Source organism: Ziziphus jujuba, chromosome 7, assembly GCF_031755915.1.
Source record: "Ziziphus jujuba cultivar Dongzao chromosome 7, ASM3175591v1".
Classification (NCBI taxonomy): domain Eukaryota; kingdom Viridiplantae; phylum Streptophyta; class Magnoliopsida; order Rosales; family Rhamnaceae; genus Ziziphus; species Ziziphus jujuba.
The window spans coordinates 7,785,344-7,811,653 of NC_083385.1; the positions used below are offsets into that span (position 1 = coordinate 7,785,344).

General features: G+C 35.9%; 5 protein-coding genes across 6 annotated transcripts; 4 read left to right on the top strand and 1 right to left on the bottom strand.

Moving 5' to 3' along the window:
- Window positions 1-118: 118 nt before the first annotated feature.
- LOC107424332 (pentatricopeptide repeat-containing protein At2g17525, mitochondrial) lies at window positions 119-2,858 on the top strand. The gene has a single exon (XM_016034102.4). It carries the CDS (start codon window positions 753-755, stop codon window positions 2,655-2,657), a length of 1,905 nt encoding a protein of 634 aa, XP_015889588.3. The 5' UTR covers window positions 119-752; the 3' UTR covers window positions 2,658-2,858.
- A 1,164-nt stretch (window positions 2,859-4,022) lies between these two features.
- LOC107424334 (amino acid transporter AVT3B) lies at window positions 4,023-5,711 on the top strand. Its single transcript, XM_048479767.2, has one exon. It carries the CDS (start codon window positions 4,296-4,298, stop codon window positions 5,556-5,558), a length of 1,263 nt encoding a protein of 420 aa, XP_048335724.2. The 5' UTR covers window positions 4,023-4,295; the 3' UTR covers window positions 5,559-5,711.
- Window positions 5,712-7,163: 1,452 nt separating this feature from the next.
- LOC107424333 (uncharacterized) lies at window positions 7,164-11,301 on the top strand. Its single transcript, XM_016034103.4, has 4 exons — window positions 7,164-7,876; window positions 9,146-9,925; window positions 10,556-10,603; window positions 10,686-11,301. The coding sequence occupies exons 1-4, from the start codon at window positions 7,694-7,696 to the stop codon at window positions 11,004-11,006; spliced, it is 1,332 nt and encodes a 443-aa protein (XP_015889589.3). The 5' UTR covers window positions 7,164-7,693; the 3' UTR covers window positions 11,007-11,301.
- Window positions 11,302-13,734: 2,433 nt separating this feature from the next.
- LOC107424309 (uncharacterized) lies at window positions 13,735-16,188 on the bottom strand. Of its 2 annotated transcripts, none has more exons than XM_025076737.3 (2): window positions 15,871-16,188; window positions 13,735-15,256 (listed from the first exon to the last, which is right to left on the bottom strand). In XM_025076737.3, exon 2 carries the CDS (start codon window positions 15,114-15,116, stop codon window positions 13,965-13,967), a length of 1,152 nt encoding a protein of 383 aa, XP_024932505.2. In that variant the 5' UTR covers window positions 15,117-15,256; window positions 15,871-16,188; the 3' UTR covers window positions 13,735-13,964. The 2 variants fall into 2 exon arrangements, with proteins under 2 accessions (XP_024932505.2, XP_015889560.2); XM_016034074.4 differs by having other exon boundaries at window positions 13,735-15,182; window positions 15,871-16,186.
- A 1,573-nt stretch (window positions 16,189-17,761) lies between these two features.
- LOC107424301 (DNA mismatch repair protein MLH3) lies at window positions 17,762-26,220 on the top strand. The gene is made up of 25 exons (XM_048478604.2): window positions 17,762-18,262; window positions 18,391-18,442; window positions 18,550-18,597; window positions 18,972-19,123; window positions 19,234-19,291; window positions 19,699-19,756; window positions 19,912-20,004; window positions 20,083-20,248; window positions 20,337-20,352; window positions 20,467-20,687; window positions 21,054-21,123; window positions 21,294-21,377; window positions 21,569-23,020; window positions 23,118-23,211; window positions 23,343-23,476; window positions 23,745-23,818; window positions 23,952-24,149; window positions 24,244-24,288; window positions 24,363-24,416; window positions 24,495-24,601; window positions 24,944-24,992; window positions 25,232-25,291; window positions 25,418-25,490; window positions 25,655-25,740; window positions 25,821-26,220. Exons 1-25 carry the CDS (start codon window positions 18,137-18,139, stop codon window positions 25,992-25,994), a joined length of 3,744 nt encoding a protein of 1,247 aa, XP_048334561.2. The 5' UTR covers window positions 17,762-18,136; the 3' UTR covers window positions 25,995-26,220.
- The last annotated feature ends 90 nt before the right edge of the window (window positions 26,221-26,310 follow it).

The following is a 26,310-nucleotide window of genomic DNA, read 5'->3' on the forward strand; positions in this document are numbered from 1 at the left end:
TTCATATTAAAAGTGGAGCACGCGTAAAAAATTGATATATGCGTTCTTGTTTGGAATTATGAACCTAACGCTTGTCATTCATCAAAAATAATAATAATAATACTAATAATAATAATAATAACAATAATAAAAAGTAACAGAAATTTGATCCGATTTGTTAGTAAAGCCAACTGCCTTCCGTTTTTATTTTGAAGTTCGAAATATGAAAAACTAGTAAAAATGGTGTTTGCAGCAAAAGGCAAAATGGGCTTCTACACGATTTAGAACTTATAACCTGATGCACAGAGATAATAACAAACTGAATAACCCACCACCACACCCTTTGTTTGCTCATACAAGAAGCTCTCTAAAAGCGAGCATGAAAAGAGATGTGACCGGCAAAGCCAAACATGTTCTTGCCGTGGTTCCTTAATTCCGATGCCAAGACTGATCGGTGATTCATTAAAAAAAAAAAAAATGAAACCCAAAAAAAAAAAAAGTGTTTATTGCGTAAGAGTTTTGGAGACTGAAATAAAAGGGAGGTCTGAAATAAAAGGGAGGTTTTTGCCCGCTTCTACCAACAGAACGAAGAAAAGTGGGACTTTTGAAGCTACGCGCATGCGATTTATAGTTGGCTCACCCAGATAAGAGGGAGAGGTTTATTTGGTAACCAACAATTTTGCAGAACTGCTAGCTCACACTTTCGAAGACAAAACAATACATAGGACATCAACTGGGTGTAAACAAAACAAAACAAAAAAGCAAACGAATCGATGCCCATTATCATTTACCCATCTAAGCTTCCATTTTTCTCCCCAACAGCTTATCGTAGATTCTATCTCGCCTTTCAGTACAAGCACGTTTCTTCATCATCTTTATCTTCATCCATTCCCGCCCCATCTCACCAGCACATTGCCCGTCTCATACTAGAACAAAAGTCCGCTTCCCAAGCCCTCCAAACCTTCAGATGGGCCTCCAAACTCCCCAACTTCAACCATTCTTCCTCCACCTACCGAGCTTTGATCCACAAGCTTTGCACTTTCCGTCGCTTCGATACTATCAACGAGGTGCTCGATGAAATGCCTAGCTCAATTGGCTCTCCTCCCGATGAGGATATTTTTGTCACTATCATCCGAGGCCTTGGTCGTGCTCACATGGTTCGACAGGTCATCAAAGTGCTTGACTTGGTTTCCAGGTTTGGCAGCAAACCTTCTTTGAGGATCTTCAACTCAATACTCAATGTTCTTGTGAAGGAAAACATTGACATAGCTCGGGAATTTTATAGGAAAAAGATGATGGGAAGTGGTGTTGACGGTGATGATTACACTTTTGGTATTTTAATGAAAGGACTTTGCTTGACAAATAGAATTGGTGATGGCTTTAAGCTTTTGCAAGTGATGAAGTCCCGTGGAATCACACCTAATACTGTGATTTATAACACGTTGCTCCATGCACTTTGCAAGAACGGAAAAGTTGGGAGAGCTAGGAGCTTGATGAATGAGATAGAGGAGCCTAGTGATGTAACTTTTAATGTCTTAATATCGGGGTATTGTGCAGAGGAGAATTTGGTCCAAGCTCTTGTCTTGTTAGAGAAGTGCTTCAGTTCGGGGTTTGTACCTGATGTTGTTACTGTGACTAAGGTGCTGGAACTTCTCTGCAACGTTGGCCGTGTAGCAGAAGCTGTCGAGATAATAGAGAGAGTGGAGAGTAGGGGAGGTACAATTGATGTTTTAGCTTATAACACCTTAATGAAGGGTTTCTGTAAATCAGGAAAAGTGAAAGTTGGCATTCGCATATTAAAGGAGATGGAGATTAAGGGTTGCCTTCCCAATGTAGATACATACAATGTGTTGATCTCTGGGTTTTGCGAGGTGGGGATGTTGGATTCAGCTCTGGATCTGTTTAATGATATGAAAACAGATGGGATCAAGTGGAATTTTGCTACATTTGATACATTAATTAGAGGTTTGTGTTCTGGAGGAAGGACAGAAGATGGATATAAAATCCTGGAACTAATGGAAGAGAGCATGGGTGTTGCTGGGGGTCGAATTAATCCTTATAACAGTGTCATATACGGTCTATATAAGGAAAGTCGTTCAGACGACGGACTTACATTTCTAACCAGTATGGAGAAATTATTTCCTAGAGCTGTTGATAGGAGTTTAAGAATTTTAAATTTGTGTAAGGAAGGCATACTTGAGGATGCAAAAAGGGTTTACAATAAGATGGTTGAAGAAGGGGGTGCTCCAAGTGTTCTTATTTATGACTGTCTAGTCCACAAATTTTGTCAAGAAGGGTGTTTTTTTGAAGCCTTTGAGCTGTTGAATGAGATGATTGCACACGGTTACTATCCCATTGCCTCAACATATAATGCTCTGATCAGTGGGTTTTGCAGGCTAGGAAGAGTTGGTAATGCATTGAGACTCATGGAAGACATGGTTGGAAGAGGCTGTCTGCCTGATGCAGGAAGTTACAATCCTGTTGTGGTTGCTCTTTGTCGAGAAAGGGAGTCTCAGAAGGCTATCAGGATCCTTTTGCAAATGGTAGAAAGGGGTATAATTCCTGATTATTTTGCCTGGAGCTCGTTGCTTCTCTGTCTAAGTCAAGAATCGATATGGTTAGAGAACAAAAGTTTGTTCTGTGTAAATAACATCTTACACTGCATAATAGAGACCTGATTATTTGCCAGTAGTTGTAACATGTTGACAAAATTATTTTACAAGTGTACTAGAGGGGAGATGGTGACATATTATCATAAGGCTTAGATATTTTTTTTTTGATGAATAATAACAAGGCTTAGATTGGTATAGTTGTTTTGTTAATTATTGAGCTTTGGATTACAGCAAAAGGCTATGGAAAAATGTCTTTTAGGAACTATATTTTCTATCTTGGAATGACTCGACGTTATCCTTTCGTGATCTTTTCAACAAATGAAGCTTCGAGACATTGAATATATCTATTTCACATTCATCAATGGCTATTGATCTTTTTTCTGGAACTTTCGGTGGTTTTTTGTCACCGTGCTCTTTATGGTTGTCATTTTGTGGCCTCGCTTTTAACAGTCACACTTACCATGCTGAAGACTAAATTAAAAGGAAAAAATAATTGTACTAGAAAGCCCATAAATAATAAGAGACGGATTATAACCAAAAAAAAAATAATAATAATAATAAAAAATAGGAGATGGATTAATGATTTTAAACTTGGAAATGCAAAATGAGAAAAGCCAACGAATACGTACATATGCATACTGTACAAAGACTTACACAACTGTATATATAGGTGTATGATTATTCATTTGTTTTTGGTGAATATATAGTTTTACGCGTGATTATGAACAATGATGGGGCATTGAATATTGTGTGAACTTGTAAAATAAAGGGTGGAGCCTTTTCGCCACTGAATTGTATGATATTGATAAAAAGTGAGTGCTATATTAATTTTCTGACCATAATTGCTATCAGTGATAGATTGCGTGGGAGCTCAGTGGTTAGCACACCACAGCCAGGCCAGTAGACGCTGGGTTCGAGTCTTGGGGGGAAGGGGATGCCTGGGGGCATAGCCACAAAAAAAAAAAGATAGAATGCGAAGTTAAAATGCATATGCATCTCAGTATACAAATTAAGAAAAAAAAAATAAAAAACCAAAATTGGAAAAATGGATTAAAAAGCAGCGAGCTGGTTTCTATTTGGTCCTTCTGTTTTTTCTAAAATAAAAAGTGCTAACTCGGACAATCATTCTTCATATTGATATTTGGCATTTTGTTCTATTTTCCTGACTTTGCTGGCCAATGCTTCTCTTTATTGCTGTTTAATCTCTTGATAATTTGTGCTGCGTCCCTTTATTTATTCTTATTCTTTTTTTACGAGCAGAAAAATAATATATTTTATATTCTAAAAAAAGTTTGGTAATTTAGACATGTTTTGTCGCGGATATTTTATATATGAATACAAACTATATAAAGAATGCCAATTTCCCACTCTGCGGACGGTAGTAACACAGCAAAGCCCCCCATCCCGACGTCCTCATCTCCCATTCTAAAGGTCCGTACTCACCACCCACCGCCCACCCTCCCCCCCAAAAAAAAACAAAAAAAAAGCCTCCTATTCACTCCACCGCCTTTTTCAATCTCTTTCCTAAACCTAATTTTCCTTCCTGTTGCCGTCTCTTTAGCAGTCTTCCAATTGAATATAATCTGATTTCTGAAATTCAAACCTTTCTTTGTTATATCTCTTGCATGCTTAGCGTTGCAGATTCACAAGATTAGAGAGAGAGAGAGAGAGAGAGAGAGAGAGAGAGAGAGCGTTTGATTGAACATGGGGTTTGATGTGAAGGAAGCGAGCTCGTCGTCGAACGCGCTACCTCGTGAAGACACCCCGCTTCTCGGCAAACCTCGCCGTCTTTCTTCGCAGCCGAAGACCTTCGCCAACATCTTCATCGCCATCGTCGGCTCCGGAGTCCTAGGCCTTCCTTACACTTTCAAGAAAACCGGATGGGTTTTCGGCTGCCTCATGCTCTTCTCCGTCGCTTTCCTCACTTACTACTGCATGATACTTCTCGTTCGCACTCGCGCCAAGCTCGATTCCCTCATTGGCTACTCCAAGATCACCTCCTTTGGCGATCTGGGTTTCGCCGTATGTGGTCCCTTTGGTAGATTCTCTGTCGACGCAATGATTATTCTCGCCCAGGTTGGTTTCTGTGTCAGCTACCTCATATTCATCGCCACCACTTTAGCTTACCTTTTCAACGATTCCTCAGAAGTCCGACTTTTGGGTCTTACCCCAAAAGCATTATACCTTTGGGGTTGTTTCCCATTTCAATTGGGGTTGAATTCGATTCCAACGCTGACCCATTTGGCTCCTCTGAGCATTTTCGCCGATGTGGTCGATATTGGAGCTTTGGGCGTTGTTATTGTGGAGGACTTCATAATCTTTCTCAAGCAAAGACCTGTTTTGCAGGCTTTTGGGGGCTTCTCTGTTTTCTTTTACGGTGTGGGTGTGGCTGTTTACTCCTTCGAAGGGATTGGAATGATACTGCCATTGGAATCGGAAGCTAAAGATAAAGACAAATTTGGTAAGGTCTTGGCCTGGTGCATGACATTCATTGCTTTGATTTATGGAGCATTTGGGGTTTTGGGTTACTTCGCATTTGGCGAAGAAACAAAAGACATAATCACCACCAATTTTGGGCAAGGACTATTAAGCGCTGCGGTGCAACTGTGTCTTTGTATTAACCTGTTCTTCACTTTGCCATTGATGATGAACCCTGTATATGAGGTGGTGGAGAGGCGGTTCTGCAACTCAAGGTACTGTATGTGGCTAAGGTGGATTATAGTGTTTGGGGTGAGCCTGGTGGCACTGATGGTGCCCAATTTTGCAGACTTTTTGTCTTTGGTTGGCAGTAGTGTTTGCGTGGTTCTGGGATTTGTGTTGCCTGCCCTGTTTCATTTGATGGTGTTCAAGGAAGAACGAAGTTGGGATGGGATGGTTGTGGATGTGACTATTGTGGTTTTGGGTATGGTTATTGGAGTCACCGGAACCTGGTCTTGTCTAACGGAAATCTTTGCCCCCAAGGCCTGATTACTTAAAGAGGGGTTTTGGGTTAGCGTTGTAACATCAGCTTAATCAAGTTAATTTGATAAATTTGATGACTTCCTTGTGGTATTCCGTCCACTATGTTGTAGATCATCAACAATTATAATCAAATATGATGAACCTAAGTTTTATCGGTTTCGTTATTGGTATTAAGTTCCTGGCTTGACTTTTAGTGTGTTTTTTGGTGTCTGGTACAGGAAGGAATTAAATAGTGAAAAGTTTATGATATTTTACATAAGTCTCATGCAATCTGGAGGTTAGCAATTAGCGTCCACTATCTTTATTTCAGCTTTTAAGAATTTGGGACCTGAAAAGAATCGTTGGAGATGACAAGGCAACTTCATAAAGAAGCTTATTTTTTATTATCGTCCAATGATTTAAAATTTAGTTATTCTACTAGTATTTCAAAATATTATATTATATATATACACTTTTAATATTATTGTAGCTTCGTAAAAGTAGGTATTAACTTGAGCTAAAAATTAAAAAATAAGAGTGGGTATAAAATATGAAAGTGGATAAGTAGGCTCGTCAGCGGTGGTCAAAAAATTTTTGTCCTCTGAAAATTAATGAATGAGCGTGTTGATACAAAAATAAATAAATAAATAAATAACGAAAGCTTATGGGAATTCAGCCAAATATGAACGAGTATGGGAGTTTTTGAAGTAGAAGGGTAGGTCGGGTGGGCCGTGACCCAAACGATGGATCTAATATGGAAATGGTTATGCTTATAATAGTACAAATACACAAAGTAGCTATCAACATTTTTTTAATGGGACGGAAATGGACCTACATACCACAATCTTACTTATCTACATACATTTACTTTGTTAATACGGATTTTGTACTTTGGTGTGTGTACATATATATATATATATATACATTGTACCACCACCTCTTGCAACCAAATATGAAATATTATGAATTATGCAATATATTCAACAAAATAATAATAATAAATAATAAAATAGGCTAATCGTACTTTATATTTTCTAATTTCAAGATATTACAGTTTAGATTTTTGATTTTAAAATCCATCAATCATATTAAATTTTTTTATTTTTGAATTGGTACATATTGATCTAATTTATGCGTAAATTTTTCAATATTAACCATTCTCCACGTAATTGGTTACAAAGATTGCAACCACACCCCATAATTGCATAAAACCATAATTATTAACTTAATTTGTTAATAGCCTTGAATAAACTTAATTTGTAAAATAAAAATAAAAAATAAATAAATCGAATAACACGTGTCCGACAAATTTTGAAAGGAAAAATTATCGTACACAATGGGTGGGCTGTAGGAAGATGGGCCTTAAGAAAGGTTCAAGCCCTCAGGTGGTGACCCAAAGTTGGGTGAAATTTCGAAAGGAGTGGGAAAAAGGGGAGGAAGGTGGATTACGCCCATCAGCCAACCATCAAAAACTCCTTAAATAATCTGAATAATCCACTCCACCCACTTTAATACCCATTTCAACCCCAAGAATAAAGATAATAACCCCATTGTACAATGTTAAAGGAGGGGGGCGAAATGGGAAATTGATATTCCTTTTCATTTTAAGAGAAAAAGAAATAAGGAAAAAAAAAAAAAAAAGATCCCATTGAGAAGGAACAGTGAGGAGGCTAGCACCACCACCACCACCAACGAAAGAGAGAAAAGTGGAGGAGAGAGAGAGAGAGAGAGTTATGTTGAAAGCCACACGGTCCCAAAATAGTCACAAAGGAAAAAGAATGAGATTGTTTTTGTAAATTGTATTATTATTATTATTATTATTATTAATAAATCCCACTGATCCAATACAGCCTCAGGTGTAATCCAAAACAAAAAAAGTAGAATTTTTTACAAACACCCAATTTTCTTTCAAATCCCAACTATTTCTATTTCTAATTTCTATATTATCCTTTTTTTTTTTTTGAATTTTCTTTAATAAGGAATACCGACGAATAGGGAGATTTGAAAACGGAGAGTCTTCTTTTCTTTTCTTTTCTTTTTTTAATTTTTAATTTTTATTTTCCGAAGAAGCAGAGATTTGTATTGTTTGTTTTATTTATCGGAGCGAGATCAGATTGTAATTTGAGTTAGATCAGAGACGGTAGAGAAGAATACACAGAGAGATGTCGTGCTCATCGTCATCGGGGTCGGAGGAGGACGAGGAGGGCATTGACTCTTATAGGAAAGGAGGATACCACGCTGTTCGTGTCGGCGATCAGTTCAACGGAGGACGTTATGTGGCTCAGAGAAAGCTCGGTTGGGGTCAGTTCTCCACCGTTTGGCTCGCTTACGACACCACCACCTCTGTACGTTTTTTTCTCTTTCATTTCCTTTTTTTTTTTTAAGTTTTATTTATTTATTTAAATCTGGGGTATAAATAATTTTCTTACTTTTGTTTTGGATATTGATGATCGTATGAGTCGGCATAAATCTTTAATCAGAACGGCGCTGAAATTATTCCTTTTTTTTAATTATTATTATTCATATTTGCCGTTCTTTTTTATTATTGTTAATTTTTTTTTCAATTAATTTGACTTGTAGATTTTATGCGGATAAAATACCATAACAAAAGATCACTTTTTTTCACATCGGAGCCGCCCTATTGATTTGTATGTTGATAAAGTTTTCAAATTTCAAATCATGGATTTTAATTCTAGACCCAATTATTCCATTTTCTCTGGCTTCTATAGGGCCTTTCTTTTTTGGAGAAGGGATTTGCATTTTTGAACTTTCTTTTTTTTCCTTCTTTGATTTTATTGGTTTATTTGGTTGTGTTATAAATGATTGGATTAATTTAACTGGTGTTTCCACACACACACACACACACACACATATATATATATATATATATAAATCATTGTTTTTAACTCGTACATATTATATGATCAATAATTATTATTGTCTGTATGCAGTAATGATAGATAAGAAATTGTAGTCCTTGACCTGAATATGCATTTGGGCGTTAGTGTTCATGTTCGATAGAGATGAAAATAGTATTGGATCACAACCCCCTTTCTATTGTTTTGTTTCTTTCTTCCTGTTTATCTTCTCATAAGGTTTCTGAAATTAGCATATGGTGAAGAATAAACTTTTGCTATACTGGCATAAAAAAGATAAAGACCCGTGTTAAGGAGGATTGAAAAGTTTGTGTTCTTTAGGATCTCAGTAGGTCCAGGTTTGCATCCTGGATGTTTATCAATTTGGCCAGCAGCCTGTCTGTCTGACTCGGACTAGGACGGACACTCTTTTTGGTGTATGATGGTAAATCTGTCAGTATGTGCGATAGTTAACTCACTGTAGGAGATGCTTGTTAGAATACTTTTTAGGAATTAAATCTTAGAAGCTCGTGGATTATTGGATTCTATCTTAAAGTGGCATTTTAATTTCTCCCATGGATTCATGTGAATTAGTTACTAAACAAGGAAAATAACGTCTTTAACTCATTTCTACATAATATACAAAGAATACTAATTGGGGCTTTAAATTTGTAGAAGTTATAAGGCAGTACTCCCTTTTTACATTTTTTCTTACATTCTTATTTCTCATTTATGCTATCACACTGATATACTTGTCAGAAGTACGTTGCTCTTAAGATCCAAAAAAGTGCAGCACAGTTTGCTCAAGCTGCTCTTCATGAGATTGAAGTCCTTTCAACTATTGCAAGTGGTGATCCCTCAAATTCCAAGTATGTTGTGCGGCTCATTGACCATTTTAAGCACACAGGCCCTAACGGGCAGCATCTCTGCATGGTCCTTGAATTTCTTGGTGATAGCTTACTCCGGCTAATCAAGTACACCCGCTACAAAGGAATTGAATTGAATAAAGTTAAAGAGATTTGCAAATGCATTTTGATAGGTCTGGATTACTTGCATAGAGAACTTGGTATAATCCATACTGACCTAAAACCAGAAAATATTCTTCTATTCAACACCCTTGATCCTGCCAAAGACCCAATTAGGTCTCACCTCAGCCCAATTCTTGAAAGGCCCGAGGGAAATCCAAATGGTGGAGTTACCATGAATATTATTGAGAAAAAGTTGAAACGAAGGGCTAGGAGGGCAGTCGCTAAGATATCTGAAAGAAGAGCTTCTATGGGAGGGGCTCCAAAATCAGAGAGAAACCTGGATGGGATTGATGTAAGGTGCAAGGTTGTGGATTTTGGAAATGCATGTTGGGCTGACAAGCAGTTTGCAGAAGAGATTCAAACGAGGCAGTATAGAGCTCCTGAAGTGATACTGCAGTCTGGTTATTCCTTCTCTGTTGATATGTGGTCATTTGCTTGCACTGCCTTTGAGCTTGCTACTGGTGACATGATGTTTGCTCCAAAGAGTGGTCAAGGGTTTTGTGAGGATGAGGTAAGAATGGTTTTATGCACTGTATTTTGACTAGAACATTAATGCAATGTGGCATAATGCCATCGAGTTAATATTTCAACTATAAATTAAAACCATCAAAAAGAATTTTGAAATGAAAGAAATAGAATAATAAAATTCCTGCTATGATATACTATATTTGATGTGTTATCAAATTGATGTTAAAATGTACTTGAGCACCTCATAACTGCACACGAGTTTTTTAGTATTTGTATGATCAACCCAATTAGAAAATGCTCCTTTCCTCTACCCTAGCTTTTTTGTTTTTTTCCCTTGGGACTTCTGCTTGCAAGTGAGAAATGCCAGTAGAAGAGTATAAATGAGCTATTGGTAAGATAAAATAACATAATAAACTTACCATTGATTTCTGAGAAAATTTTTATTGATATTGATATCTCTAGACTGGACCATAGGATACTCTGTCTTATCAAGGTAAGGTTCTGAATTCCATAATTGAAAATCCTTGATTCTTTATGCAACTCATAAAAAGTCAAAACATAAATTATCGGTATGTTAACTTTTGGTGACTTATTCTTGTTTCAAAGGATTAGTTATCTGAACATTTTTATTTTTCTTCATGATTGAAATTTGAACTGACTAGAATTATTTCAGGACCACCTTGCTCTGATGATGGAACTCCTTGGAAAGATCCCACGGAAGGTACTTCCACTTTTCCCTCCAAGCTTCGTTGTTTTTGACTATTTTATCTGATATCATTTCTCCTTTGTGCTGGGGTTTCCAGGTAGCGATTGGAGGAGCTCGATCCAAGGATTTGTTCGACAGACATGGAGACCTAAAGAGAATCCGAAGGCTGAAATATTGGTCACTTGATAAATTGCTGATTGATAAATACAAATTTTCTGAGACTGATGCTCGTGAGTTTGCAGACTTTCTTTGTCCCCTTCTCGATTTTTCACCAGAGAAGCGACCGACCGCGCAGCAGTGCCTGCAACATCCATGGCTGAATCTCAGCGATTCAACCCAGAGAGAAATGAAGAATGAACCAAGTATTGAAAAGGTTAATGTTGGGATGAGCAACCTTCAGCTCAAGGTGGGAAAGTGAAGAAGGGATGAAGCGTGTTGATACCATACAACACTAGTCTCATGCCCCTCCCTCCACCTATATGACTTTTGATTGTGATTTATTTTTGTTTGTTACACTCCTAATAAGATTTATTTTTTTTATTAACTATATATTTTATAAGATGTAAATTAGTAACGATTCTTGTGACTTGTGAGGAAAATACGTCACTGTGATGACATACTTGGTGGTGTGTGTAACTAGCCAGCCGAAACATTACATTACCACTGTTCTTTTATATGATATTTTTTACTGACGTGAATTTTTACATCACAAAGCGAGAACTATTATGGACTTCAGAACTTAGTATGGGGAACTTTAGAATTCAAACATATTTCATATTTACCTTTCTTTTTTCTTTTTTTTCTTTTTTTTTTTTAAGATGGATTTATTATATGTAGCAGAATAATTTTTTTATTGAAAAATTCTCTAGGATTTTACATAGAACTTATTTAGATGTATCGTAGCCATTTGGAAGACAGCTGTTTGGTTTGATTTGGTTAGAAATGGTCCCTTATTAAATAATTATTTTTCACATACAATGCTATAACCAATTAAGGGAAAAAAGGGTCTTTTCTACTTTTAATAATTTTTTTATTGAAAATTTCTCTAGGATTTTACATTGAACTTATTAAGTACTGAACAACGATGTATCGTGGCCATTTGGAAGATAGCCGTTTGGTTTGATTTGGCTAGAAATGGTCCCTCATTAAATGGTTATTTTTCACCTATACTATAACCAATCCATGGAAAAATGTCTTTTCTACTTTTATTTATCATATCCTTCCAAATCCAACTGATGTTTTCAGGTGAGATCGCCGTCCAAAGCAAAGTGGCCCTGAGACTTTTAAGACATTTGGCCCCACGAACTGATATATATATATATATATATATATGAGCTCTCAGCTGTCAAATATCTCACAGACAGTAACTCTGAAGGCACAAAGAGATTGATACTGTTGTATGCAATTTTTTCTTTTTTGGACATAAAATCTGGGTTTTTCTTCCCCTCCGTAAACCTTGTTTAAGTTTAATCCCCATTTATGGCAAGTTTTTATTTTCTAGTTAGATAAAGAAGAAGCGACTCACTCTGACACTAACAATCATGAAGGGTGATTTATCAAAAAAAAATAATAATAATAAAAAAAATCATGAGGGGTGTCTAAAATAACAACCTCAAAATCTTACCTAGAAGCCTGATTAATAAAAACAATAAATAAAGTAAAATATAAAAAGCTAAGTGATGATACCATCCCATGATAGCGAACCGATATTATATTAATTGCAATTAGAAACAATAACATTGATTTTCCATTACGTAGCTGGCCGGTATTAATTCATGTATTTATTATGACGTGTCCGTTGATATAAATTTTGGGATATTATTTCCGATTTAAAATCTGTCCCTTTACAAAAGAAAAATAAAATAGAAATATTGGTATTTTATTTTTGACATAACATTTGGCAATGATAAACTAATTAGTCGTAACAAGTGGGCAAATGACCAATCGAAGGAAATTGATTGAAAGCAAGAAAGAAGAGTAAAACGGTCTCTGATGCAAATTTCTATCACTTTTAAGACTTACAAAGGAGCCAAAACTGCTTCTTAAAGATAAGACCGCCAAGTGACAACCATAAACCCACTGTTCCACGTAGAATCTGTCACGTTTACAAGATAGAGATCATCATCAATCATGATTCACCCCAATTTGCTCCTCTGCTTTCTTTTTATGTCTTTTTTAAGGGCCTTTACGTGGGGTTTCCAAACTTGGGATTTACTTAAAAAATAAAAAGTAAAAAGAAAAAAATCCGTTTGCCTTCTTTGCTTTACTAGAGCAGCGTGGGCATAGCATACCGTATCTTTCCATAGAAGTTATGCTTGCCCTGATCAACCGGTAAAGTCAGGTCTCTCAGAGAGCCTTTAAAATGGTGATTTTGATCCCAAAATTGTTTAGCACTGGAAACAGAAGAAAACAAAAAATATTTGTTCTTATTGTTATTTTTTGGTAGATATGCATCTTGTAATGTGATTGATTTTAAACCCAGATGAATTTTCCACAAAAATCTTGATGAGTTATTTTATTTTATTTTTAAAATTTTCTGGCTTTTAGAAGATTTGTTTCTCTCCTAAATGCCTAAAAACAGGTGTAAGACCAGTATTTCCATATTATTTACCTTAAATTAGGCATATGAGAGTTTTCAAGCATTTAAAAGAGAGGAGAAGCTGAGTTTCTCAATGGAAAACACCAACTAACATTTTACTGAAATTATTAATCCGCTTACCAAACAAAAAGTAAACTTTCAAGAAATTTGCACAACACTTTTGAAACATGTCGGTACGACAACCCATCAGTGAGAAACGTTTACCCACTGAAAATCTGACTTTAAAATTATGTTCTCCGAGTCAAATAAAACTTTTCTATTTCTATTATTACTCATTTTATTGCATGACCAATAAGAACCTTTAGAAATAAAATAACCTCCTTTTATTACTAGAAGAATTTTAAGATGTTTAATACAAGCGGAAGTATAGAAAACGAAATAATTAAACTTGCGAAAAACAGGTGCTAAAGTACATAATTAAATTCGCAACTTATCAACCAATGCTACACAATTTATATCAAGCTCTGCAGACGAGTGTTTGGGGGAGGGGGGGGGGGGGGGGGGGGGGAGGGGTGGGGGAAAGGCAATTCTCTACGTAAAACATGGATGCAAGGAATTTAAACATCTAATTTACACTTAAGTCAGTTTCATGTTCATTACAAAGCCAAAATGAAAAAAATAAAAATAAAAATAAAAAAATAAAAAAAATAAAAAAAAAAAGATAAAAGATAAAAGGAAACAAAGCCGTCGTTTCTATAAGAAGAGCATCTTGAATCCTACCTCAGCTATCAACTTCTATCTTTGGTAGCCACCATTCACCAAAATAGGATTTGGATGTTATGACTGCATAACTTTATTTTGTTTTACACATGCAGGTGCATTAAACTGCTGACATTTCCACACTGAAGTTGCCTCAATTGGCCTTACAACCTCAGAAGATGGATCCATGGTAAACAAAGGCATATTGCCACCGGTAGGATTGCCCATGTTCATATCAGCCAATGGCATGCTTCTAGTATCAGCCTCTTCTTTGGGATTTGCTTGATCCCTGAAAGTGCATATGCTCAAGGGCAACTTTTTTAGCTTCACTCTGCCTCTCTTTTTACCAGAAGTAGATATATCATCCCAAGTTTTCTCATTTGTCTGACTTGATTCTGCTTCTCCGTAATCCATCTCCAATTGGCCAGCTTTATCATATCTACATGCCTTTTCATCTGCTTTATTTTTGTACGACTCTCGGATGGTACCTTCAGAATCATCAACCTCACCTGCTACAGCATGTCCATTACAAGCAGATGTACGGTTTTGCTCCAATACCATATCTCCATTGGACCTTGTTCTCTCAGAAGTGGATGAGATTTTAGGCTTCTTGTGTTTATGACCCCTCAAGTCAGAACTCGAAGAATTCTTACATGTTCTTGGGGAGCTGTTTATTGCTCTGTGCAACTTACGAGCCAATTCTTCATCTTTCTTACAATTCTCAATTGGTTGGTATTTTTTGTACAATAGCTGAACTGGGACATGCTTCTTCAACTTATTCTTTCTCGTGTATCTATCTTTGCTGGCCCCCTCTTCAGAAAAAGAGGCAACCAAATCTAAAGCACTTTTGGCAGCAGCCACTGCCTTTGCTGCTATCGCTGCCTTCTCTTCAGCTGCAGCTCTAGCAGTCTCAGCAGCCTTAGCTGCAGCAGAAGCTGCTATCCTTGATGCATCAACTATCTCTTCAGGTGAAAGATTTGCACTATGAGAACTTAACAAATTGTTAAGACGATTGTTAAATTCACTTGAAGAAGGTGACAAAGAAGAAGCAAACACAGATGCTGAAGCAGAAGAGGAAGAAGCTGGAGAAGAAGCAGCAGGAACTAGAGATGGTTGCGAAGTACTATCTCCATCTGAATTCTGTTTTTTCAATCCTGCTAGCAGACGCTTTCGAGGAGGCAAAAGAACGTCAGCATCCAAATGATTGACATCGCATATATTAGCCTCCATTTGTTCCTCCTCTGGCCTGACCTTTTACACCCAAATTTCTTCACAAAGACAGAACAACCACTCCATCTATACACAAGATAAAATAACAATTACACCTTCAGCATCCAGGTAATCAATCCACATACAAACCCTACAACAAGCTACAATCAATAACGAAATGTTAATAACCTACCAAAATTATCTTCGCTTTATCTAAATCCAGCATCAAATCAACCATGACTTGGTTTGAATCGATAGCATATGAAAGGTAAGAGAAATTGATCCTCAAACATCACATTTTTGCTTCCTTTGATTGCCAATTAAGATAAACTTCGACAATCATATAGCTATTTTGAGCTTCTGTGCTCTTTTAGCATAGAAATTACACAAAAAAGAAAAAAACATAGAAATGAACACCCAGAAAAAGAAACACTCTATTTCCCTCATCTAAACCTCACTTCTATAGCAAGCTAGCAAAGCATCACCATCACCACCACCACCATCATCAATATCCAATGCAACAACGAGAATCAAACAATTAAAAAGGAAACAATACGAGAAATTAACAGACACCAAATCATGCAGAGCGGCGAATATCCCAATTCATCAAATAATTAAGATCGATAACAGAGAATTGAATCAGAATTAACAAAAATTCACAATGCTTTAAAGCTCGATTCAACAAAAATTCACACAAATCCTGACAACTTTGTGCTTCATTTTATTGAATTTTCAATAGAAAACAATGATCAGAACGAAGTTAAAAGCAAATTACCTGATCTTATATTTTTATGTGTCCAAAAGAGTCAGAAGTGAAACACAAACGGCGACCTCTAATTAGGGTTTTCAGAGATGGAGATAGACGAGGAAGAAAATCCAGGTCCTGAGGTAAAATGGAAGATCCTCTTATATATGTGTGTGTATTTTTCAAAAAATAAAATACAATAAATATATATATTTTTTTAATTTTTTCTTTTTTTATATTGTCAGAAAGAATTTCGATTGGTTCTGGTTCTAGAACCCCAGGGACTCAAATCCCACGAACACCACCATTTAACTCTCTTTATTACCAAACTACGTAAATGCCACCATTCTTGTCTAATTTACACTTGTATCCTTCACATTTCTGATTGTGTCATTCTCTTCATTGTATCCATGCCTAAATAACTTCTATTTATATTGTTTTCTCCATATTGCCCATCTCCAAATTCCTCATTTCCGACCGCCTCTTATTTATATTTAGCTTCTACTTTGTGGGTGATGCAATTGTTTTGGATACAAACTTTTTTATTTTTTGGTACTAAATTAGTTTATACTTATCGTATAGTTTTTTAATAATTGATTCTCATACTCTTTATATTCAGTAAGTGTAAAAAATATGTTAAATAAATAGAATATTAATACAGTAAAATCTCAATAAATAAATAAATTGTTTGGTCTCAACTGAGATTTTCAAAAAAATCCATTAGAACTTATTGAAAGTATAAATTAATAATTGATTATACTTGTAAAAAAATAAATAATATATATAAACATTTGTTATATTTAATAAAAAAAATTTACTTAATAGCTTTTATTCCTCTCATTAGTAGTCTTCTCTGTATGATAAAATTTTTTATTAATTTTTTTATTTGTTGATTGACTTGTGATCAATTTTGTAATTGTAAATTTGATCAAGCCTGGTTGATTTTTTTCTTTATTAATATATATTATATAATTAGTAAATTATTTCTTGAAAATAATATAAAATTCTTTTTTAATTAATAAATAATTATTTATCAATAAATTATTCATTTAACAATAAATAAATAACTTCTTTAAATGAATACATTTTTATAGTAATATGTATAGAGATTTTACTGTATGTGAATTATTTTTTTAATAAATTTTCAGTTTCATTTATCAAAATATTATGTAAATAATAAAAGAATTAACATTATTTCTCATAAAATCTTTGTATCACCAATTAACAATACACACTGAAAATAACCTAAAGTGATAAATAATTTTCTAAATTGTTGAGATAAAGGGACTAATTTGAAGTTTATTTGTTTAATACACATGCTAATAAGATTTAGCTAGAAGAATCATTCTTCATAAGATAATTGTCCTATGTATATTTGGACTGATATGTATGGATGAAAAGTAACGAAGCCATTGATGAACAAATTAGTAGGCTAAAGTATGCCTTATGTTTTTTTTAAATATAACATTATTCAAGATATCAAGAATTTAATATATATATATATTTTTCTTTCTATACTTCTACTTATGTAAACTAATTCATTTACGAGATTAGATCTTAAATTTTAGTTTAATGGGCTAGAAAGGCAGTAACCGATTAACTATATAATGAGACGAGGAAGGACGGAGGGTATTTCCGTAACTAGACAACGACGACATGTTCCTCCTCATTAGAAAGCGAAGGGGTCCATCATAAAAGTCTGTAAAATTAGATAATGACTTTGATTACCTGCGGGGAACCTACCCGACCAATCAAAACCACAGCCGTCAAATTGATAAAATCCGAAAAATAAAAATTAAGTGCTTCAAATATGTACGTGTTGGCCTAAGAGGGTTACAAGTGTCTTAAGATGACGTCATACCAGTGATTCACCAAGATGCTCGTCTGTGGCTTTATCAAAGCCCAGTCTACCAGGTGGTTACCACAAACGACACCTTTGTGGGGCTTGAGTTCGCGCGGTTCGGTAGAGACCGCCTTTTTCTTCAAGTTTTGAATTCCTCCTTCCGCTGTCGGAGTCAGAATCTCTGAGATGATATGATCAGAACTGCGTGTCGTGCCGTCGGAACCCTAGAATCCTAACCGGAATAGCTTCGTCGGTAAGCGACATGTTACTGTAATTCGTGGATGCATTTTCTCTATCTCTGTGATTTTCTTCATTTGCCCGATGAATTATCAGTTAGTCTGAGTCTTCCATCGCCCAGAGAGAAAGAGAAAGAGAAAGAGAAAGAGAGAACCATTATAAATTGGATATTGAAGTTTAGGTTTTCATAGCATTTCAGCGTAGTTGAGGTTCTGGATGAGAAGCATCAAGCCGTTGCCAGAAGCTGTTCGTAGTTCAGTGCGCTCTGGAATTGTTCTGTTTGACCTAACAAGGGTTGTGGAAGAGCTGATTTACAATTGCTTGGATGCCGGTGCGTCGAAGGTAATACAAGTTCCCGTTATCTAATTTCGATTGCAAGATCTTGATCAATAGCATTCCGTTGGCGAAAGGAATTGCTATGAGAAAGCAAGATCAGAATTCTGCGATTTGATAATTTTTTACCGCTTCAGGTATCAGTTTTTCTAGGCGTTGGGACGTGCTATGTAAAAGTAGTGGATGATGGTCAGTACTAATATTCTTGTCTGGGTCAAAACTATACAGCACAATATATATATATATATATTTTTTTTTTGGGGGTCTTTATTTTGGTCCGTTTTATACCTTTACAGGATCTGGTATCACTCGCGATGGATTGGCGTTTTTGGGAGAAAGATATGGTAAAGTTTCATTTTTGCTTTATAATTATTTTTGGTTCTCATGTCACTTAAACAGTCCTTCATTTGGCAAAATAAGGATGAGAGGTTGAAATGCATTGCATTTTTGAGCGAGGAGTGGAAATATTATAGATTACTAGCTAAAGTGAGTATAACTAAACTGAAATAATATAGGGTAATATAAAAGATAAACATCCAATGGAAGATTCTGGAGTGCATCATAAAAGAGGTGTATTATATGTAAAAGCAATCTGCTATCTATATTGCACATGCATACGGACTCGTACAAACATACACACACACATGCACAAACACAACCTTTGTTTAGCAATAGCAGGTCATATGATAACTCCGGGGTATGTATAATGCATAAGCAGCTACATCAAAGTTTGATCATGCTCATAAGGATGCTGCAAGTGGGAGCTTTGGCTTCCGAGGAGAAGCATTGGCTTCCTTATCTGATGTGTCATTGTTGGAAATTGTAACAAAAGCTTATGGAAAGCCAAATGGATATCGCAAGGTTATAAAGGTATGGACTGATTTATTGTTTTAATTTTACTACTAAACGGAAAGTGTTTTGAGCAAGTTTTGCTTAGCTGACTTTTCCACCTTTTTTTTTTTTTTTTTTTTCTTTTAAAGGGAAGTAAATGTTTGTATATTGGAATTGATGATGAGAGGAAGGATGTGGGCACAACAGGTAGGAACCCATAGTACATTTCCTCTTCCTAAGGTCCTGATGTAGGCTAGTGGACATTTTGAGCCTTGTGCATGAGAATATTGTATGCTTGCATGAACAGAATTTATGAAATTAACCTATACGTGTAATTTGTATTTATTTAATCGGAAGTGAAGTGGATTTTTCAAAATTGGTATATACAGGGACACTTCTAGTTGCTTTATGAATTAGTTTGACATTCATGCTTTGAAAATTTTAATGCAAAATAAACTTCTTTTCTAATAAAGACTGAGACAATTATGTGCTTCTAATGTTTGTAGCTGTACTGGAAATTACCTACTCCATTCATAACATTCCTGTTCCATTTCTATGTTAACTTCATATAAATGCTATGCAGTTTGATCCTAACGTTATATTGCCACTGGCAGTTGTTGTCCGTGATTTGTTTTACAATCAACCAGTTCGAAGAAAGTTTATTCAATTCAGGTTTCCTTTTACATGGAGAATCTTATAATTTGAATTTTGTATTGTTAGTTGGTTTATCATCAGTGTTCTCAGCTTCCTTAAACTAAATAATCATTGGACTTGCAATAATTTGAGCTGACTCAATATGCTTTTGTTTTGCATTACTGGTCTTCAAGCCCAAAGAAGGTCTTGCAGTCAGTCAAGAAATGTGTACTTCGCATTGCCCTTGTGCACTCAAAAGTTTCTTTCAAAGTTGTTGATATTGAAAGGTACTTCTAGTTACATTGTCTAGTTGGTGCATGCATGATTTTCTGATATGTCACTGACATTTTTCACTCAATATGTAGTGAGGATGTTCTTCTTTGCACGCATCCCGCTTCTCCTTTGACACTATTGACCAGTAGTTTTGGAATAGAGGTGTCAGCTTCTCTTCGTGAATTAAATGCCAGTGATGGCAAATTAAAGGTCTCCGGTTACGTATCTGGTCCTTCTGTTGATGATCCAACCATTAAGGTTGAGGGATTTGTGTTGATAATGTACTGATTATCTCTTAATATTCTCACTGTTCCTCTTTCTTATTGCTGGGTGTTTGTTTTTGCAGGTCTTTCAATATGTCTGTATCCATGTCTATATATCTGTGAATGATGTACTAAGTTTTTTGGGTGGCTCTCTTGGGTGTTGGAAAGGATTTAGTGCAATGTTCTTTTGATCCTTGACCTTGACACTGGCAGATATTAACTCACAGTTTGTATGCAAAGGGCCAATTCACAAACTGCTGAATCAACTGGCAACTAGATTTGAGTGTTCGGATCAAGTGAGGGCTGTGAGCAGGTCCCAAAATAAGAAGAGAAGTAGGTCTCAAGCATATCCTGCTTTCATTCTGAATATCTGTTGTCCTCGATCTTTCTATGATTTAACCTTTGAACCATCAAAGACATATGTTGAGTTCAAGGTAGTCTTTCTCTGTCAGCTCTTGCTTGCTAATTTACATAAAATTCCATAATAAATTATAGAGCATTACCAACTTGGAATCTATATTAATTACCCAAAAAAAAAAAAAAAAAAAAAATTGCCATATATCTTAGTATTAACTTCCTAAAAAAAAAAAAGGGGGCATATATCTTAATATTAATTTCCTGGACTGCCTTAACATTTGTAAGGCAGCATTAAGGTAATTTTTCTGTCAAATTTGTCTCAGACTTATAGAAATGTGTAACAAATGTAGTGTTATTTCAGTTTGATTGAAAATCTACTTATTCAAAAAGTAATCTAGCCATCCTTTTGGGAATTACTGGATATTTTTTTTCCTTACTGCCAGGACTGGGTTCCTGTACTTTCCTTTATCAATGAGACCATTCAAAACTTCTGGAAGGAAAAAAGATCTTATGGTATGTATGCCTTCAATATGGCAAGCTGCTCATGACATCATTTATGTTTTTTTCTTTTCCTTTCCTTTCTTTCTGTTTTCGTTTTGGTGGGGGTAGGGTGGGGCAGTGGTGTTTATATCATTTGGTGTAATGGCCTCTGAAACTTATATTAGCCTCTGGTATGTTTCTAGGAGCATCTGTTTGTCATGCAGGTGATATTGTTGGAGTCGATCAAATGTGGAACAGAGGGGACACCAGTGTGCCTGCAGCAAAAGGTTTGGATATCTTTATATCTAATGGCTAGCTTTGATGTCAATATGGGTGTAGTATAATCTATTTTACTGGTTCCTTTGCTTAACTTCCTGTTGCTATCAAATTTAACTGTTGCTACAACATTGTTGTGAACCTTAATGAAATAATTTGGTTTTTTGTTTCTAAGTTGGTATCCTTTCTTTTTGGTTGCTAGATCTACTTGATGAAGATTTTTTGGGGAACTCCACAAGTGGCAGAAAGAAATTTAAGATTCAGAATCACCAAGCTTCTTTTGACCTTCTTTCTTCTTGTTCAAAGATACACACCAAAGAAGACAATTGTTTGTCCTGTAAGGATCATGAACTAATTTCAATGCAGTGCTCTAATAACAATGCCAATGACTTCAAAGAGCATGAAATTGAGATGGATTATGTTGAGCATTCTGACTATTCTTTTGAAGCATGGGATGGTTCCCTAGCCAAATTCATGCCTAAAGTATCTGGAAAGCGTGAGAACAAACCGTGTATTTCTAAAAACCATTTTTCCTTAGCGGAAGATTATTTCTTGCAGAATAGAGTTACTGCTGCAGAAAGGTCCAGTATTAATCTGAAGGACAGTGATGTTGGCTTTTTGTCGGGAGATGAGTTTGAACTTGGTCCAAGTGTTAGCACTGGATCAGCAAGGAGTGCAGTACCTTGTGACAGCCCAGAAGTCAGTAATGATCTAGAGATGAGCAGGGTTATGATGAAACCTTTTCTAAAGAGTTGCTCCACAAATAGAAGCCTTCCACTTGGGAGGGAATTGTTTATGGACAATGAGCTTGATTTTCAAAGTGATTGCTTCAGGAACAAGGGAACGTTAAGTGCGTCTTCTTACCGATATGATATTCCGAAAATTGATTTCAGCAATCAGTTCGATATGTCAAGGACCTTGTGGCAGGATCAGGCATCAGCTTTTCAGCCTTTTCCCAGAGTAATGACAAAATCTGACTCCTATGCACAATTTGATTGTCTGTCAAGAGCTTCTGTAAAGTCGACCCCATTTTATGAGGAGCATCTTGATGAAGAAAATGGTTTCTCATCTTATTCAGGCACAGATACGGGAAGGATTGGCTCGGGTCATCAGACCATACACTCTAAATCGTGCTTTGTAGCCTCAGATTCCTCATCTCAAGCCACACCTTGGGATGTAGAAAATTGCCCTGATATTGACACACTTGAAGAGAGATCTAGATCTGTTATAAGGGCTGGCAATAAGAATTTTTTGGATAGTGAAGAAAAGGATCACAGATTCAGTCATGACATGAAGTTGAACAGCTCCATCCAAGAGAACTACACCACATGTTGGACAAAAAGTGGATTAGATTTTACTACTCCAAGCCGATTCCCCCAAAGACACAATTTGAATATTGAAATTTCCCCGCTTTGCACAGATATATTGACAGATGAGACACACTGGTCAAATTGTGATTCACATGATGGAGATCACACAGATACTGGAATCTACAAAAGCCAAAGAGGCCGGCTTGCTGACTACCAGCACTGTGAAAGGTACCATTCTATCAAAGAAAGGTCAAGAAGCCACTCGGCTCCACCATTTTATAGAAGTAAAAGAAGGTTTATTGCCTTGAATCATCCTGTGACAAAGCCTGTCACAAAGGAAACAGGTGAAGTCAATGTCCCTGCTTATGTTGGTATTCTTATGTGAATTTCTATTAAGAGTTGGTGAGATGCAAGACTAGCTAATAAACCTGTATGGTGCAGAAGAGAGCAAGATGAAGCATCCCCATCATTCTTCTGACACTTTTCATCAAAATTTGAAGCAAAGTGCTGTGGAGGATTTATTCTTAGATACCAGGTGCACTTTAGTATCTCTCTCTTCTTCGTCTTTCTCTCTTGTACTTGTACTTCTTCTTCACTCTCTTTCTCTTCTCTTCTCTTTTTTCTTTTTTACTTTTGGAAGTTGCTGAAACTGGTTTAATTTCTTAGTCACTGTAGACTCGCTTCCAGGCCAGATGAGAATAATGTGAGAGACCTTGAAGAAGACATCAAGAATGTTCACAAAGATGAAAAGCTTGAACAATCTCTACATGTCAAAATTACAAATACTGATCCAGTTGAAGGTATTTTGGTTTATTTATACAGAAGTTATGCCCATTAGATAAATTCATATTGAGAAATCAGGTATTGAGGGATCTGGAATGATTGAAGAGACTAACAAAAGTTTTTGCAATAGCAAGTGTTTTTCATGAATTATTAAATGGGCAATCATTGAATGACAGAGAAAAATAGTTAAGCCTGTTGCAGCTTGTGTTGGTTGCTTAGGCATCTGCACAGCAGTGTAAGCTTTATAGTGAACCTGATGCTAGAAGTACAATGTTGATTTTTCAGAAATTGTCTCTACAGAATTTCAAGATTCCCTTGATTCCTGGACTAAGTGGGGGAAACGCTATCCGCAGATTGCAGTAAGTGATCTTGCATTTTTTTAACCTTTTTTTCTATTAACAATGAGTTATTCAGCTTCGTAATAATTTAATGCAATAAATGCTGCCCATTCTAATCAACTGTTGATTGGATATTTAATCATGTGGTATGCAGAGTAATAATAAATTACACGATGTCCGCAATCAGAGTGATATACTTGATATTTCTTCTGGGTTCTTGCACCTCGCTACTGACTCATTGGTTCCTAATTCTATTAACAAGCATTTCCTGGAGAATGCCAAAGTTCTCCAACAGGTGGATAAGAAGTTTATTCCAATTGTGGCTGGCAAAACGCTTGCTGTTATTGATCAGGTTCATTCATACTTCTAGATCATATTTCTCATCTAAATCTCATACATGCACAAGTTACACTAGTTTATGACTTCGAAGTGGCTTTTTCCTACAGCATGCTGCAGATGAAAGGATTCGGCTAGAGGAGCTGCGTCAAAAGGTACAGATGTTTTTCTTACTGAAACTTTTAGAAAGATTTAATTTATTCGTCTGACAAGCTTATTTAATGAGTAGGTCTTGTCTGGAGAAGCCAGGACAATTATGTATCTGGATGCTGAACAAGAGCTGGTATGTCTCTATTTGATGCTTCATGAAGCTTTAATTGGTTACTTGGGTATTTGAGTTTCCTGTTATGTGTAATTTTAGATGCTGCCAGAGATTGGGTACCAGTTATTGCACAATTATGCTGAGTCGGTAAAAGATTGGGGTTGGATCTGCAACATTCATGCACAAGATTCAAGGTCCTTCAAAAGGTATATATCTCTGTCTGAGAAATCTGTCGTTAGTTTTTAGTCTAAAGAATATTATACCAATGTCGACATCCAGCGTTGTGAAGAATATTTCTTTATTATGGCATGAGGCTAGGTCGTTGAAGTAGAGTCTTATGTTCATGTTCTAATGCTTCCAGTGACAATACATGCTGTATTCATTTTCATTATGTTTTGTCGTTCATCTGTTCTATAGCGTTACTATATTCACCTGATTTAGTTCATTTGTACGAATCTGCAAAAAAACTTGCTAGGAAGCTTACATTATGTTGAACATTTTCTATTTACCTGATTCCATAAGGTCTATATCATTTTAATCTTTTGCAGGAATTTGAACATTCTCCATGGGAAACCTACAACTGTCACACTTCTTGCGGTGAGCATCATCATTTCTCTTTTTTAATTCTTGCTGCTCTAAAGTGCGCTCAAATCATGTCAAAAAAAGAAATTTTTTTTTTTTTTTTTTTTTTATCTACTTCCATTTCTTGAAGGAACAGTAATCGGTTGAAAATATTGTTGCAACTTTAGTCACTCTAAAAGGTGCAAAAAGCTGAGTCTCTGCATGTTCATCATCTTCTTGCTATAATAGTGTTTTATTGAACGATGACGTGACAGGTACCATGCATCTTAGGTGTCAAGTTATCTGATGTAGATCTTATGGAATTTCTTCAGCAGGTAGTGTAGAGCACTCAGATCTCTTGCTAGCACCTTTCGTCATTATTATTATTATTATTATTATTTTTGTGCAGTTTCTCTATCGTTAAATACCTTACTGACACCAGCTTTTTCTTTCACCTTCAGCTCAGTGATACAGATGGATCATCAATAATGCCTCCATCTGTACTTCGTATCCTTAATTCAAAAGCATGCAGAGGTAAAAGTGTCAGTACTCAAAGCAGACACAAGGAGTCCTTGTTATTTTATTTAATCAAGTTATATTCTTACTTTTCTTATTACCATTTAATTACAATTATGTTAGAGAACTCAGACCTTTCTTCTTCTTCTTCTTCTTCTTTTTTAATAATTTTTTAATTAAAGGTGCAATTATGTTTGGGGACTTATTGCTACCTTCAGAGTGTTCCCTCATCGTTGAAGAACTAAAGAAGACTTCTCTATGTTTCCAAGTAAGTGACATTCATACAGACATTTTATGGAGGCCACTTCTGATTAAGCGGCTTATTTTGGGAGTCTTTTTAACATGCAGTGTGCTCATGGGCGCCCTACCACTGCCCCCATTGTCAACTTGGAGGCTCTCCATAAACATATTGCCAAGATTGCATTGTCGAATGAAGCTTTAAATGAGATGTGGCATGGACTTCGCCGACATGAACTCAGCCTTGACCGTGCAGCACATCGATTGAGCTCTGCTACAAATTAAATAAGAGTATGACAAACCATATTCTTTCGTGGAATCAATGCAATGGCCATGCTGTGTTCTCACTATATACTCAATTCTTTGTAATCTTAGTGTATAAATTGCTTACTTCGTACTAGCAAATACCAACTGCGTTGGCCGATCATTGTACCGATAAGCATTTGTATATGGTAAAACCCTTTTTTTTTTTATATATATATATAAATAAAAAAAGGAAAAATCTTGTCAATCTACTTTGACATGGTTAAGCCGAAGTTGGACGGGGCCATCAAAATTTTCATATAAAACTAAAAGAATGAAAGAAAAAGTTAAAAAACAA